The sequence below is a fragment of the Battus philenor genome, unplaced genomic scaffold (genome assembly GCF_028537555.1).
Source record: "Battus philenor isolate CCGP_79_NKW_IND1 unplaced genomic scaffold, ilBatPhil1.0.hap1 SCAF_12, whole genome shotgun sequence".
NCBI lineage: Eukaryota > Metazoa > Arthropoda > Insecta > Lepidoptera > Papilionidae > Battus > Battus philenor.
Window position 1 is genome coordinate 73,356 of NW_027181674.1, and position 16,170 is coordinate 89,525.

General features: G+C 51.3%; 1 protein-coding gene across 2 annotated transcripts in view; it reads right to left on the reverse strand.

Annotated features, from left to right (window-relative positions):
• LOC137932951 (protein nubbin-like) overlaps positions 1–13,158 on the reverse strand; it is a 36,293-nt gene extending 23,135 nt beyond the window's left edge. Inside the window, exons 1-2 of one of the 2 annotated variants that reach the window (XM_068776641.1) lie at positions 13,068–13,158; positions 2,072–2,131 (exon numbers count right to left, since the gene is read on the reverse strand). In XM_068776641.1, the coding sequence (XP_068632742.1) occupies positions 2,072–2,131; position 13,068 (61 nt within the window). In that variant the 5' untranslated portion in view covers positions 13,069–13,158. Of the gene's footprint in view, positions 1–2,071; positions 2,132–2,343; positions 2,652–13,067 lie in introns of those variants that run through there. The other variant, XM_068776643.1, reaches the window with a different exon arrangement.
• Between the last annotated feature and the right edge of the window lie 3,012 nt (positions 13,159–16,170).

A 16,170-nucleotide genomic window follows, 5' to 3' on the forward strand; every position in this document is an offset into this window, starting at 1 on the left:
CAAAATTGAAATACGTTCAAATATAGATGCCGACGATAGAACACGCTTTTTGGAGCTTAAAGCAGTTCACAAGCGGCGCGATTGCACAGTCAAGTCGTGCGGTCGAGTGTAGACGGTTCGATGCGCGCCGCAGGTAGCCGCGGCGGCTGCCGGAACGGCGGTGCGCCGGGGCGGCGGGGCGGCGGGGTGCCGGGGTGCCGGGGTGGCGGGGGAATTCGCATACAAAAAGCTCGGGCCGGCCACGGACCGTCACGAAAATGAAGTGGTTATATTTGTGTTGGATATTTTAATTTAAGATTGGTAGTAGAACAGTCGCAGGCGACCTAGCAAACGTCGCGGGGCTCGAGAGCTCCAAACGAACAGCCGTCGAGCAGCAGGCGAGCACCAGCCAGGCACCAGGTCCCGGCCGCGTTGTTATTATGCAGCTGACATTTTGACGGCAGCGGCCGCGCAAAAACTGCGCCGCGCCGGTGCGCCCGCATGCAAATCTATTGTTGCGGGCGCAGGTACACGAGCGGCGCGGCGGACCCGCCCGGAGAGGGGCATCTTCTCACGGGGCCTGTGGTCCGTGTGCTTTCATTATTACCCAGCGTTCGCGTGTTTTAAATTCCGAGAAATTGACGAACGGCAACGCGCTGGTTCCGCTCAGCGAGCTGCCCCCTCCCGCCCGCACCCCCCGCGACCGCGCCCGACAGGAAAAAAAATGTAAAGCCATTTTTAAAGTGAACGCGTTACCGCTTTTTGTGCGGCGATACGTTCGCTGCGCATTTAGATTTGTTACGAAAATGTAGTTTCTCGGCAGGTTTAGTTTGTTTCAATGATTCGGAAACGTTTTGTGTTCCGGAGATCACCGACGCAACCGCTGCGACATCGCCGGTCCTGCACGAGCTGCCGGAGGACCCCGGTCGATGCAGCCATCTCTCTGCTGGCCCGCTAGCCGTGACTCCCGGGACTAAATACCCCTAAATATGTTTATGCTCTCTTAGCTCATAATTATCTTGCACACAGGGCAAAGTGCTTGGCGCTAGTGAGTGCAGTTCACTGAAACGCGTTGCTGCGACGCGAGTGCCCTGGTCCGGGAGTCCGGGCCGGCGGGCAACGGGGCAACTGAACAGCGGGGCAGCAGGGCGACGGGGCGACGGGGCGACGGGACGACGGGACGAACAAACAAATCGCCAGCGCCACTTAGTTATCCGGTGCACCTAATTAAATGTTCTTTGACCCGGCTTTTTTATGTTGTGGTATTATCTCGCGAATAATCTCGTGTTCACGATGAGATAACACGTATTTACGTAATTGAACAAAGATCATTTTTAATTTATTTGATAAGTTAAGAAAAAAAACTGAATGTAATTAATAGTTTCGTCGTAATTAAAACGAGTAAGCAGGCCGGCCGGGCCGCGGGCGTTGCGGCGCGCTGGTCGCTCCGCGTGCGGCGCGGCTCGCGCGCTTGGCCGCTCGACGGTCACTCATGTCTTCATTTTTTGGACTGAGATTTGAATAAGGTCGTCGCAGAGCCGAGCACAATGGCGGCGGCCGAGCTCCGTGAAACACGCGCGCGACAAAAACGCTCTCCGCGCGCCCCGCACCCCCCGCCGCGCCGCCCGCCGCGCCGCCGGCCCATTCATCCCGTAATTAACGCGAACAAAAAACGTTCCTAGACGAAAATTAGAATCGTCGCGGTGTCGCGGCGCGGAAGCAAAAACACGCGCGCGCCCGAGAATTCCACTTAATTTAATTACATCGTTGTTTTGTCTCGACGCAGGCGGGGTACGCGGGGCCGGAGGAGTCCCCCCAAAGTAAGCGGGAGGACCGGGGCAGGTGTAATTACTCGCGCCAAAGTCGTGGCGGACGATGAATGAACGTGCGGCCCGCGAGCCCCGCGCGCCCCCCGCGCCCCCCCCCCCCCCCCCCGCCGCCATTGTTGCCAGTCGCCAAATGTTGCAACTGGAATGTCACAGGACAACCGAATTGTATAAAAACGTTGTGAACACAAACAGTACACGAGCGGCACAATGTCGACGCAGGCCGGGCACGCCGGCACGAGCGGGCGCCGGCGTCGAGTACTTACCGTTGAGGTCGAGCACCATCTGCGTGTTGAAGTAGCCGCTGACGTCGCCGCGGCCCGCCACTGTAACAAGCAGACAACGCGCGGGTTAGAGTCGGGCAGCGAACACAGTAAGTAGGCACACGTTTCATGCAGAGCTCCAAGCAAACAATTCATGTGGAAACGTCGGCGCTCAGCGTTGCGCGGCCGAACTGTCACGGAAGTGGGCGGCTGACCACGTGCAACACACGAGCGTCGTCGGTGGCCGCGCGGCCCAGGGCTTTTACGGAACCCACCTAGAAGCGTCGTTGATGCCGGCAACGTGCCCGGTGCAGGAGCTTGCCGGGCGGGTGCGAGCCGCTCCCATGATGGAGTATCGTACAAAGATGCTTCCTCACTTCAGAAGCGCGGTGCCCGGTGCACGGCCCGGAGACACGTTTTAAATTCTTTCCATATACTCGGGTTTGTTTTATCTCGTGAACCGGCTGCCAGGCCGAGCGGCATCCGAGGTGTACGTCGCGTGTGTTGGGTGTTTGGGTGACAACGGGTGCGTTGGATGTCCCGGAAATGCGGACGCCGAGGCCACTGGCATAGAAGGATGTCCCTGCACCTACACAAATTTGTTGCACGTAGCCCCCGCCCCCGCCTAGGCGCCCCCTGCGACTTCAAAGGGATAAGTAATAGCTGCAGCGAGAGAATTCTCATTCGGCTGCGATCGGGCCCCGGAGATAGCGGCGCATTAAAAGGACAGGGAAATAAAGGAGCGCGACCCGCCGCCCCCGGGGACCCGCCGCTCCATAAATCGTCCCCATTTGGCTAACCCGCGAATCAAAGAGAGGTAATTCGCAATGTTTAAATCCAATTTGGAGGCGCCGGGCTGCCCCCGCGGCCCCCCCACGCCGCCCCGCCGACCCCGGTGGCCGTTGTTAACTCACCCGTGCCCCCAAATTGAATCCTTGAAAAAGCTCGCGACTGAATGAACTTTTATCGGACTTTTGAAAACATTCGGCGTCGGGAGGGTCCGGCAGCGGCTCGGCCGACGCGGAGGCAGCGTCCGGCCGGCGCGCTGGCGGCGCTTCGTTTATTCCGCGCGCGAACCGAGTGAGCGGCCCGCACGCACACGACGTGAGAGCGCATTCAATTCAAATTTCGAAACATAAATTGCGAAAGTGTCGGCGCCGCGCGTGTCCGCGGAGCGGGTCGGCAGCGACCCGTACGCAGCGCCGCAGCCCGTACGGGTCGACTGCAGACGTATTAATTATTTACGTCCATTGTATCATAGTACACGTCCTAAGGCATGCGTGCAGTGTCCACCTCAGCGACCCCAAAAGGAACTGCTCTCGAGGCCAATTGCTGGCGCGGCTGCGATGTTGCCTACGGAGTCCGTCGTGTCAGCGAACGGCTTGCGCCGGACCCTTTGCTTTTGTTAAAATGTACGCAGATAATTAATTTGGGGCTAATTTGACTCCTTACGAATTAATTTTATTTTTTTATTCAACTACATCAAAAAAAACCGTATTCCTAAATAATAGTTCAATCCTAACACGTAATATAGCTGTAAATTCGCGCACCTAATGTCATACGTACAAGGTAACGAAATTTGTGGTTGACTTAGAATTTTTGTAGCGTAATGTCAGCAGACGCCGGAAAGCTCGGGAATTTATTAAATTTTGATCTTTTATTGTTGCTATGTGAATATCATTTTTTAAGTGGAAACTATTGCTCCACATTGGTTCGGCAAAATGCAGCAGCGACATTTTCTATCCCCTAACCGACTACCAAACAGAAGAACTTCTATTGTGACCTGCGAGAGCTCGGGGGCATCCATTCGACCATTAGTAATTTTTATACAAGTACAATATATCGCATGCCCTACGGTGCACTAGCAAAACTTATATTTAAGCCACAGATTAAAATTAATGAAATGACCATTTTGTAAATTTTTATCTGTGGCTGTAATTAGAACGCGTCTCTAATAATAATTTACATTAATTGCTAGAGTAAGAAGCTTCGTATAAAAAACTTTGTATTGTTTCCAGTTTTTCAGTATTGCATCGACCGGGGAACTGAAGACGAAGCCGCAAAACCGCAAAGCTTCGATGCCGTATTTGTTATATGGTCGATGTCAGCAAGGACCAGTCGCTTCACTCGAACGGACTCTGTACAAAAAAGACCGCCTGTGCTCCAGACGGGTGCCCGCGAATCTTTGCAACTTGAATTCCATTTGTGCGAACGTATTCGCACCCTCGAGAGAACGAGCCGTCGGTAACCATCGCGGAGGTGTTCCTGTTCATCAGCTCGTGATTAATTAAAACGAAAACTCTGCCGAAACCCGTGCACCCGGCGCGCTGCAGCAGAGGGCCGCGGTCTTCATCACTAACCGATCAACAACAACCAATCTGGCAACATGCTTCACCAAACCGATAAAATTCATAGCGATCATTTTTTAATCTTGTTATTTATAAATATATAAATGAAATCATGTTTTCCGGATGGAGCTGCTGTTTAATAAGTCAGTTTATTCGTGTAGATCGATTCTAGAGCTTTAGCCGGCGCTGGCGCACCGACACGAGACGGTGAGTGAACACAACGTTTGCTGTGTTCGTCCTCGCTTCGATGAACCATTGAGTTTGTATATGACAGCTATTCCGTTTCTAATTTTTCACACATGACCACACAAAGTTTGGTTTCGTTTTGTAGATGTTTTGGGGTTCGAAATCTGTCGTGATGGCGACGATACCCTGAAGTCCGAAAACCTACCCTACCACCGGGAAAGCAAACACTCGAGTGTTATCGGATTTTTCTCGTCTGAATAACCTAACGATAGAGGCTGAAGAATAATCAGGTATACCCGTCGATTTTGTCTCACTAAGATGACGGGCTGCAGATAACGCCGTAAGGCTAGCCATTCATGCTGCAAAGGCTCTCGTTACTTTTGTTACGAGGGCACAAAATACTAAGTTAAAACTAAACAATACAACAACATGAAAATAGTCCACGAAACTGTCTGACCAGATCCTAAGCCTCACGGCTGGACAACGGTCACTACGGCTGTCGTCAACCAGTGACGTTAGATTGTGTGAGCTGCTCCATAGACAGATACAAAATTTCTTGCGAAACATCATACGTACCTTTAGTATAAATGAAGTTAAGAAGATGATAGAACAACATAAAGGCTCCGTAGTATCTACATAAGACAAATCTATTGGACAAAGTCAGTCGACGGAGAATTTGAAAAAGGAAGATAGCAGCATCGCTTCGACCGAGCAGAGGCCACAGGAGGTGGAAAGGTTCTATTAACAATTGTACTCTTCGGTCGCTAAGCTTGTCGATAGCGCGACCAAACACTCACTGCGTGTACACGTACATTACTAACTTACGTAATACTAACGATATTCCGCTCAAGAACTTAGCTTGTGTGAGATTAGGATGCTCCTGAAACAGCTAAAAAACAACAAAGTGCCGAGTGAAGAAAATATAACATCAAAATTTTTCAAACTTTTCTCTTCAATTCCGTCTTGCTGAGGGCAGACTGCCAGAAGCCTGGAGACGTGATGACACTTTCCTTCAAAAATGGTGATAAGACGTTTTTGAAGAATAATAGACACATCATGCCTCTAAGTCATATGTATAAGTTGTTTTCAATCGCAAAATCAAATCGCAAAAGGGTTTGAAATCGCCTCGAAGGCAGTTTTGCCAACTTTCAGCTTCCCGAACAAGTCGCATTCTGAAAAGGCTTTATTTCATATAGCACCTCCCTATACTTCGACTACATTTACCGAAAACCGTAGAGTAACACTTTCCGTTTTGTCTAGCGTACGTGAACTATGAGAAAGCCATCGATTCTGTCGAAATATGAGCGGTGCTCGACTGCAGCCACGCAAAAGAGACCACCGGTACATCAAAGTGTCGTAGTGTTAATATAAAAACATCATCTTTTCGGTCCGCGTACAGAAGCAGACCACTAAAGTAGTTCTTATGGTTTCACTGTTGTAGTGGCAGTAGACATGACTCTCAGAACCCACAAGATATAGCCGCTGACGCCGTAAGACCCTGGAGTAGAACCCAAAGATCCGCAAGCGTAGTCTAGGACGTAGAAGACCTTGTTAAGATCGTCGCAGGACACTGAGCGCATGCCGCTTCATACCGATTGTTTTAGAAATGTGCGGGAGGGAATTATGCCCACCGGTGGACGGAGATGATGTCTATATTTTTTGTTGAAGATATTATTTTATAAAGAAGCACTAAATTTAGTTGTAAAATACTCATTTGTATGTAAAATAAATTCCCCAATATGTATGTGCCACCAGATCAACATTGGAATCGGTTTCGGTTCGTACAACATCGGTTCATACAACACTCCGCTGGTCGCGACCACTCATCATTACCGCTGCAGTATAGCCAGCGTTGTAGTTCGAAGTAATTGATCGCTTGCGTGCGTATGAAAGGTGATTTTTTAACAATTCGGATAAAGCCATAAAAGCTATTTTTTATAAACCAGTATTATGTCTGACTCTCTCTTCGTTTACTTAATTTATTTGTGTAATATTCCAGCAGGGCCATTCGCACTGATCACTTGTGAACGGCAAGAGAAGAATTGTAGGAAAGCCCAATTGTGTATACAAAACTAAAATCAAATCGAACTCCCCCTACCATGACATCTTTCATTTTTACATTAAGCTGAGAATTCCAAACGTGTCCTGATCTCCAACTTCGTGTGTTTCAGTTTATTTCTCGTACAGATCGCAGAGCGGTTCTCTCCTGCAGGACAAAAACGGCATCGCCATTAGCAGCATTACCCCGTGCAAGGAACTGATATAAATTCATCTCTATGGTCTTATATAGCCCATGGCGCACATGTTCCATTGTGTTTAGGCCTGCACGGTGCTGGCCACCATGCTTGATCCCAGCCTCTACTACCTGGGAGCAAAGACTTGAGTAAAGAGATCTAAGTGAACGACGGTCATCTGAGGACCTGTCGTCATCGTTTGAATCAGCGTCAATAGTACGTTTTCCAAGTCGACGCAGACCTTCCGAACTAAAACTTCATTTATGCTTGGCCGTGTATCTGTCGTTTCCACACTAATTGTCATACTTTTATTGCGAAGCACTTAGAGGCACCGCATTCCACCAGTGTCTTGCAGACACTAACGCTCGTCCCTATGCACCAAACTATGCGGCCTCGGACGCGGCCAGAGAACTGACTCGCTCTGCATTTCAAACGTTCGTAAGATTGAATCTCTCGGGAAGTTGCCGAGGAGCCGGCGGCACCGCGCGGCACGAGCTCGGAGACGTCGCGTGAGATTTCTAATATTTGGGACTCGGCCGGATCGTTGCCGAACTCGCGGTGATGTTTGTGCGGGGGTGCTTGTGTCGCGTGACGTACGTCTATGCGGTCAACGCTCAACGAAACACCTCAAAAGCGGAGGCTGTGAGGGAACACCGAGTTGTGGATCGAGCGCGGCGGGGTGACTGACCGCGGGTAGCTAATTGGGAGCCGTCCTGCCCCCCTACCTCCCCCGCCGCCCCCGGCAGCGCCCGTGCGCCGGCGGGGTCACGCGGACCTTCGCTTACGTCGCGCGTACGTTACAGCGCCCTATATACGGAAATCGATATCTCGCTAACCGGCACAAGTTCACGCGCGCTGTTTGGGTGCCCGCGCCCCGCGCCCCGCGCCCCCTACCCGCTGCAGTTGCTTTCGGCGGCCGCGCAATGTTTTCGTGCTTCTGCAGAGCATACCACGCACAGCACGTTTGGGGAGAAGGCCGTCGGCCTCCACGAGTGACATCTACAAGCGGCTGACGCGGCCTTTGCTAAATCAAATGAGCGTCAGCAGTTACTTTTGAGATCTGTTAAAGTGTTAATGAACTGTATGTTCTTTATGCTACTACTTCTTTCTGTTTCTTTCATCTAAACGTAATAGTGTCTTAAGCGTGCAAAAAACTCGGATAACCTTTAAAACTGAAAGTATAAAAAGTTTTATCTCTCGTACGTTGGCAGCGGACCGGATTTACAAATCCTTACATTTAAAATATCGTACAGCAATGGGAATCAACAAAATTGCACCAGATTATGGACACGTTAATAAATAGAAGAGTTTAGCTCGGTGCGATGCTTTATGTAAATGAAACGCTTGCATCAGTTCACCCCTAATTTTTGTAAAAGTTTCCGTCAGAGTCCCGCGCTGCGATGCGAGGCCAGAGGACGCTGCACGTCACGTTCGCGCGGGCGAGCTGTTGTAAGGCTACATTTTCCTTCGTCCTGGTAATTCCTGCAGGACATGTCTGTGCCGCCCATCGTGTTGTCGTACAATTTGATACAAGCACTGAGCGCAGGACATACTTTATTGAAACAGGTAAATACTTTAGAAAACTTTGGAAATTTATGTTTTTCGAACACAAAGGCTACTACAGATTTTTACACGTGTGTTGCAATATAAACCTTAATGGTTTTTTTGCTTTTAGATAGTTGTGTAAATTATAAAGTATATTAAACAGATTGTATCGCGGGGCCAACTGAAATTTTCCTAACGGCCGAGACGAGACTAACAGCGGACCTGCTCCAGCGAGCAGGAGTTCGCGGCAAAACTTGCAACTTGTTTGTGCGCCGCCGCGCGACAAGGCGTACTCTTTGCGCTTGGATTCAACAAGGCAAAGGGGAAATGGCAATTGATAAATAAATTAACAAGAAGACTGCAGAGGGACTAGAATCACAGAGGACACGCGTGGGCGCAGCCGGGCGACATCGAGACGCCGTTGAAGCTTAGTATAGATTACGAACGTTCGGCCAAGGCGGTTCGAGCTGCAGGTGCCCTGCGTTGTCAACTGTAGCAATTTTGAGATTATACGGAGAACAAACATCCTTAAGTGATTGAAGACCTGGTACTCTCTCTGTACCGGTGGCCAATGAGCGACGCGCCGTAGACCAAACGCCCCGGTCGCGCACCGTCCCGGGGTCCAGCCGCTAATGGGCCGCGCGCTCTCAGCGTCCGGCAGCACCGGGCACCGTAGAATTATTTCATTGTGGTGTTGTTTCAAAATCGCGAGTTAACCCAGAGCGACCTTATAATTAAAAATCCGTGGGAAAACAGCCTCGCCATTTTTACAAAATGTAATAAATTCGCATCCGCTCTATCCGTACTCGCTATTTTGTTTTGAGTTAAAATTATAATCCTTTTTAAAAGTTTATTGCCTTGCCTGATTAAAAAAAAATAATATTGGACAGACCCGCGCTGACGAGCAGACGATGCGCCGTATGGAAAACGTGTTTTTAGGTACTTCTAAGTTAGTTCTTTAGAAATAGAGTCCGCGACCGTGGCAGCCGTGGCGACCGGGGCGACCGGGGCGACCGGGGCGACCGGGGCGACCGGGCAGCCGTGCGGCTCCTACCTACTCTGTCCCGCAGCCCCTGGCTGTCGGATTTTTTATGAAATGTTTACATTGCCGGCAGCAGGAACCTGCTCTCCGTAAACGCGCCCCGTGTACCTGTACGGGCAAGTCAATTGGTACGCGCATGCTCCATCGGTCTCTTCCAGAACAACGGAAAGTTTTATTTTGAAGTATCGCTTTAAGAACTTTGACCTGCGGAATGTGAAGTAATAAACATTTGTTTGATCGCTAAGGACACGGAGGGGCATCGACTTGGTTTAAAAGTTTTTGTATGCTCGGCACACGTGGCGCATCGGCAGAAATTCTACTCGAGTGAACGACCTAAGAGCAGTTCAAATGTTATTTCTGTTTTTTAGGCGAGCGTCACGCGGCACCGCTGCATTCGGCTTAGAAGCTGAGAGTCGATATCTATTAATTGAAGCGATCAAATAGTCACCGGGCGCCGCAGCGTCCTCTGCTCACTTGTTGTCGAGACCGGCGGACCTGCGGGGAGTTAGGCAGCTAGTTCTTTCCAGCACAACTTGCTTTTCGTTGGCGCGATGTCGATGTCTGGTCGTCGTGACGTCGAGACAGCGAGTCGTTTCGTTGCATTTGGTGAACACGCGGAATTATTTTGTGCTTTTTGGTCAGTGGTCTGAACGTATCGTACTGATTCCGGCCTCTTGTTCAGTACTTTGTAAGTAAATACCGTGACGTCAACACATCCGTTATCGTTCATGGCTCCGGTCACATTTGCTTTGCTGACGATGTTCGGTAAAGCGACCGTCGGCGACAGCGGTGCCCGGCGCCGGCCTCGCTGGCATTTAGTCGTTCATGAACAGAGTGGCTTTGTAACGTTATCGCCGACAGCTATGACCATACGTTTTGAATGTGTGTAAGAGAATACCCGCTACCTGGTCTCGGGTCTGCGGTCGCCGGGCTGCAGTGCCGGCTAACGCGCAGTGCGGCCGGAAGCCGCAGCCAAAGGTCAACCAAAATTTAAGTAAAAAGTTAAGTGGCCAGTGCGGCTGCGGAAGCGAGCGGCCGCCGGTGCGCGACCGTTGCGTGCGCGACGCAAAGTTCACGCCGCTCCCAGGACGCGCGGCCCGCCGGCGTGCGGGCGGCGTGCGGGCGGCGTGCGGGCGGCGGGGGAGCAGCGGGCGCGCGGCGAGTGCACAGCGATTCACGGTAAATTAATTAACTAATAAAGTTTGAAACCAAATTGTGAAAAGCTGTGGAATTGCAGTTGGCTTGGTTTAGACCATTTCCTTGCCGCGGTGCTTGTTTACAAGGATATTGTTCACCAGCGCGGACGACGGCGGCGCGTGCCACACTAATTGCCGGTAGTAATTTTTCACGAAATTTGGCTTTTAATTGGCTGCCGGGTAACAGAATTTGACAGAATCTCAACGCAGAGCATCACAGAGTAAACAGAACCACCACAGCGCTGAGCCATCCGTGTCGGCCGCAGCCTTAACCATCAACTCAAAATCCATAGCGCGACCAACGGAACAGACCTGCCGCTGCTATCTCTAGGAAAAGACGCAACGCTTAAAAGTCCCCTGCCGAAGCAGGCGGCGTGCGGCGGCACCTGACAGAAGGTGCTGGTGGCTGACGGGCAAGACAAGTCAAAGAAGCAAAGCGACGTCTTTTTAAACTTAAACAAAACTGCTGCATCGCGAGTGTGGCGCGTGCACACGAGTGCGCTGGGTGAGGGTGCGCGGGGCGGGCGGCGGTGCTGCGTGCTGTGCCGGTGCTCACAAAAACTTATGTCAAAATAGAGCAATGTTTACTACGTACGGACTCATGTGAACTGTACTGCAAGAGACATGTAATATCAACAGTTGCATCTTTGAATATTTACGAAATAGTATGTTTGGATAAACACAAACAAAGTTTTTCTCCTCAGCGATAAAAGTAAATATGCGTTGTCCGTGCCTTTGTTTTTACATTTCCGATTTTTTTCTTTGCACACGTCTCTGTATGTTACAGTTTTTAAGTAAAAATAATACCTTTCTTAAACTATTTTAACCTAATATAGTTTGTTTACGTTCTGGTCTTATATAAAATCTCGACATACTCCCCTTCGCAATCTGTGCATTACTGCTCGCCGTTAAGCCTGCGCAGGCGGCGGCGGCCGACTCCTCTCTGACTGTTCCCCGCGGACTCTGTGAGCGCAGCCACTTCTTCGGCATCTTGCAACAGCACTTCACTAAATTTTTCTTTAGTATTTTCCATCACTTCTGGATATACATGCAGGACTCGCAGCGCAAGGTCCAAATAGCAAAAAGAGTGACCCTACAAAACCAACAAGAGAAGAAAGACTTTGTTCTTATACTTTCCTCAAAACAACACAGAAACTGTTTTTGTTGTTGTTATTAGACAAAAGTGCTTGTTACTTCACATTGCGCAAGTTCATTTTCTTATGAAACCGTCACCGCTATTCATTTTAACATTATGACATACATATTTAAATTCAACTCGTATTTATTTTTTTGAAACGCCTACTTACTGTGAAATTATTTTTTGATTTCATTGTCATATGAATAGATTCAAATTGCGTCACAAAACACAGTCAAATAAAGCGTTTGCAGGAACACTGTGTAATTTAAATAAAATTCATTTCACGTAACCAATGGACGCGACGGCGATTCTAAACTGAGAAATAATCTAACGTGTTTATGATTGTGCTATACACTTAGAATTTGACTCATGACAATACCCAACCTGTTCAGCTTGTTGGTCGGTAACCCTCTCCTGTTGCAGGACGTCCCTCGCGCGGGGCATCGCTGAGATTAGAACGACGATGTGTGAACTCGTGAAGCCAGTCACAAGCAGCGCGACAACAACGAGGTGCAGCCTCACCACCAACAGCTAACCGAGTCTCTCAAGACTTTGTTGCTGGCTGGCGCCGCAACGAAACTCGTAAAATACACAACGAAAATATTTACGCGTTAAATCTAAATTTACCCTGTAACGCAATGTATAAGTTGCCGCCATATACATAATATCAGATAAGAGCGCTACATTTTAAATTTTACAACAGTTTCTTGTAAAACTGGCCAGTTGTGAAAACTTGCTGTGTCAGCAATTATACAACGGAGGTAAGTCCCCCACCGGGTGCAGTCTCATCCGCGCCGGACTCAACGAAAATGTTCACTGCCATTGTTCATCTTTATCTGGCAATATAGTTGAAATAAAAAATGATATGAACCACGCCTTCGCTGCAGTTGGGAGGTGTGTGCGCACCCGGCAACCAAACGAACCGCCTGTCCCGTTCCGTGTGGCGGCGCGACGAGCTCGCAGGAGCTTAGTCCGCCGCGTACGGGGCCCGGAGATCATTTAAAAACACAGCATGGCCTGCTGACGCGCATGTCCTGCGTGTGGGTGCTCGCCACTCGTCCTGCTGCCTGTGCACTGTACACTGAGGGGCGCCGCGTGCCCCGGCAGAGAGACAACGACCGCAGAGCGGCTCCGCGAACTGATCTCCGGGTTGTCGGCGCGGGGTCGCGTGCGGCGCGGCGGCCGTGCGAAGTAAGTGTCGGGTCGCGGCTATACTCACGCGGTCCGCGGCGACGAGCGGCGCCGGCGCAGCGCGGCCCGGCGGCCGGTTGCGGGGGGGCGCGGGACAGACAACACAAAACTCTACTTACTGTTTGCGCGTGCGAGCAACGAGCGCTAACGGTTATCGTAACAGAGCGTTTACAGAGGAGCACGGCGGCGGACACTGACCGTGGGCGGGCGGCGGACGGGCGGGCGGCCAGGCGTGCGGCGCGCGCAGGCGCAGCGAGCAGTCGAGCGGCTGGTCGCGCGGGTCGCGCAGCGCCAGCGCGGGCATGGCGCGGCCGCGGCCGCCGGAGCTGGGTCGCGCCGTCTCTCCGACCAGAGACGTCCGCCCTGGAAGCGCGCGAGCGAGGCACTGCCGCGCGCTCCGCGCTTTTTTCCGAGGTTTTTTTCGCGGCGCGGGGGCGGGCCGCGCGCCGCCAATCGCCGGCCGCCGCCCACCGCCGCCCGCCACCCGCCGCCTCCCCGCCTACACCCGCCGCCTGCCGGCTCCCGGCCCACTGCCGCCGCCCGCTCTTATTTACGTGCCGTATATTAAAAGGGTTTTCCGCGAGCCGTTATGGATTTTCCTCGCGCTTTACATACGCTCCCCCCGCGACCCCTACACGGGGCCACACAAATAGTTTCAGAGAAATTTTATTTTGCCTAAAATTTTAAAAATTTTCTTATTAACAATCGTCACCACCTCGCGGGCAGCCGCGTGAGTTTAGTAAATTTTGCTCCCAAACTAAAACGTTTCAGTGCTCTTGGATGTTATTGTTCACATTCGACCGGCCCCCGCACCACCGGCTGCATTTGTATAAAACGTACTAATTGTTATATTAACATATTTGCCGCCATTCATCTATTGTTTGCATTTACACTAAAACGAATCCATTTAACGAAACAATCCGAGGTATTTTGAAATGTTACAAAAGAAAAGAAAGATTGCAGCGACCACAGCGGACCCAGGTCGATCCCCGGCCGATGAGCCTCGCGACGGCGTGGTCTTGTAATCAACCTCACGACTGGGCAATAATTTTCAATGATCTACTTGACAGAGCCCGGGTGGTGCCACGAGCGTGCAACAAGTCGACAGCACGTGCGGGATTAATGAACGGGGTGGCTGTGGCGCCTCACAATGGAACGCTGAACAAACGCTGCACGTGCAGCCCGACCTGCGCGCGTCCTCACCTGTCGCCGCCTCTCCGCAGTTGTTGAGGCGTCAAGGTGTCCCCGGGCGGGGAGTCAGAACTCCTCGCTACTTTTTTATTGCAATAACTGTGAACCAAAACTGCACGCCGCGCACGCAACGGAACGTAAATTAAGAGTTCATGAAAGTTTTGTGCGCGCGCGCAGAGGTGTGTCGAGAGTTTACCTAATACTAAAATAAACAGACAGTCAGAATTACAAAAATAAAAGAGAAAGTAATAATACAACGTAAATATATGTTGTATTATTAGATTCATTACGAAAGAAATAATCTTTTACAGCGGATAACGAAACGCTGAAAACTTGAAGATTAAGAAAAGAACTAATATTAGCTACTTCCGCTATGTAGCAGTAGTCGTGCAATAAAGTACGCCGCCCGCCACCCCGCTGCTAAATGCGCGTGCGGCAAACAATGCGAATTACATAATTACCACCGTTAATTCACTCAGCACGTGTTTCACCCCTCCACGGAGCATTCTCAGGATTTATGTTAACCCCACCAGTGCCAAACACCAAGGGACTCGGTCGATGGTAGTTGTGTAATTCGCATTGGTGGTGAAGTCCTGAACTGTAGGACATGAGACTGTAAAATAGATTGCGTGCGACAAATTACAGCTTTGCAGCAACAGCTTTTGCACATTTTTAGCGGATCATAAAACACAACATCGGATGGATTTCACTAAGGGCTGCGGGAATTCTAAAATTGATGTCGTGTAAGAGTTAAAATAATAATAATAGAAAAGCATAACCTAACATAAATATTTACATTAAAAAAGTCAGCGTTGAGAGCCGTAAAGAAGTGTCGTTTGGCGAATTGTGAAGCAACAGATATATTACACAAATTAAATCGACGAGCCAAATCACATCACAATCTAATTGAAAAAATTTCATAAAATTATCTCCAAGTGAAACCACAGAAAATTGTTAGGGCGGCTCCGGTACGAGTTTGAGCGGGAATGCGCTGCCGGAGTGTTTTGTTTGGGGCACCTGCCGCGGCGCGCTGCCCCGAGCGGGCGCTGTCCCCGGCCAGCGCGAGCCGTGACCGGTGCGCGCGGTGCAGCTCCGGGCGGCGGGCGCGCGTCCCGGCGACACAATGCGTTGATTTATCGCGGGCACGTCGGCAAAAAATTGCAAGTTGCCGGAAAGGTGCGCCGCTGAGTCATTGTCCCGGCCGGAGTGCTCATTGACGGTGTAGGCGCGGGGCGGTGAGAGGGGGGGGGGGGGGCAGTGGCCGCGTGCAATGTGGGTCAGGAGAGATGTCCGCGCCCGTTGTTCGCGCGACATCTGCCGCCCCCGCACCTGGACCGCGTGCCCCCGCCCTGCGACCGCACGCGCCCCGCGCACACCCGCGTCACACGCACCCCTGTCTGCGTGCACTAAAGTATGCAGATTTACGAGCAAAAACTTTTTGTGTCTGCCCACCCGCTGCGCAGGGGCATACCGCAGAGTTCTCGACGTGGCCGGCAGCCGCGCCGCCGCACTCACCCGCGCGCCGCAGCAGCCGCCGCAGCCGCGCCGCCGGGTACTGCAGCCGCGCGCGCTGCGGACAACACATGCGCTATACTACACCCACACGCCACACGCCACGCGCCACGCGCCCGCCTCACGGCCGAGCCGGCAGCGACGCAGACCAGCTTAACCATATCATTAAATTGCTTAAATCTAAAAGGCATTTACATATCGTACCAAACTGCTGATTTCGCTAAATAGCTAACGCTTGTTATTAAAAATAATTACTCAATTATAAATAAATACACCTTCCGAGAAGGACAGTCACAAGCGGACGGTGACCGTCACGCGGCGGGCGGGGCGGGCGCAGGGCGGGCGGCGGGGCGGGGCGCGTCAGCCGTCCCGCTCGCTAATGTATGCACGGGACCGAGCGACGCTTTTTTTATCGCAGTCGCGCGCCGCATTAGAATTTCCCGGCGAGAAAATCTCGCACGTGACCGGCTCGCGCACGCGAAACTGCACCCTGCGGCGCGCGCCTACGGGTGGAAGCGA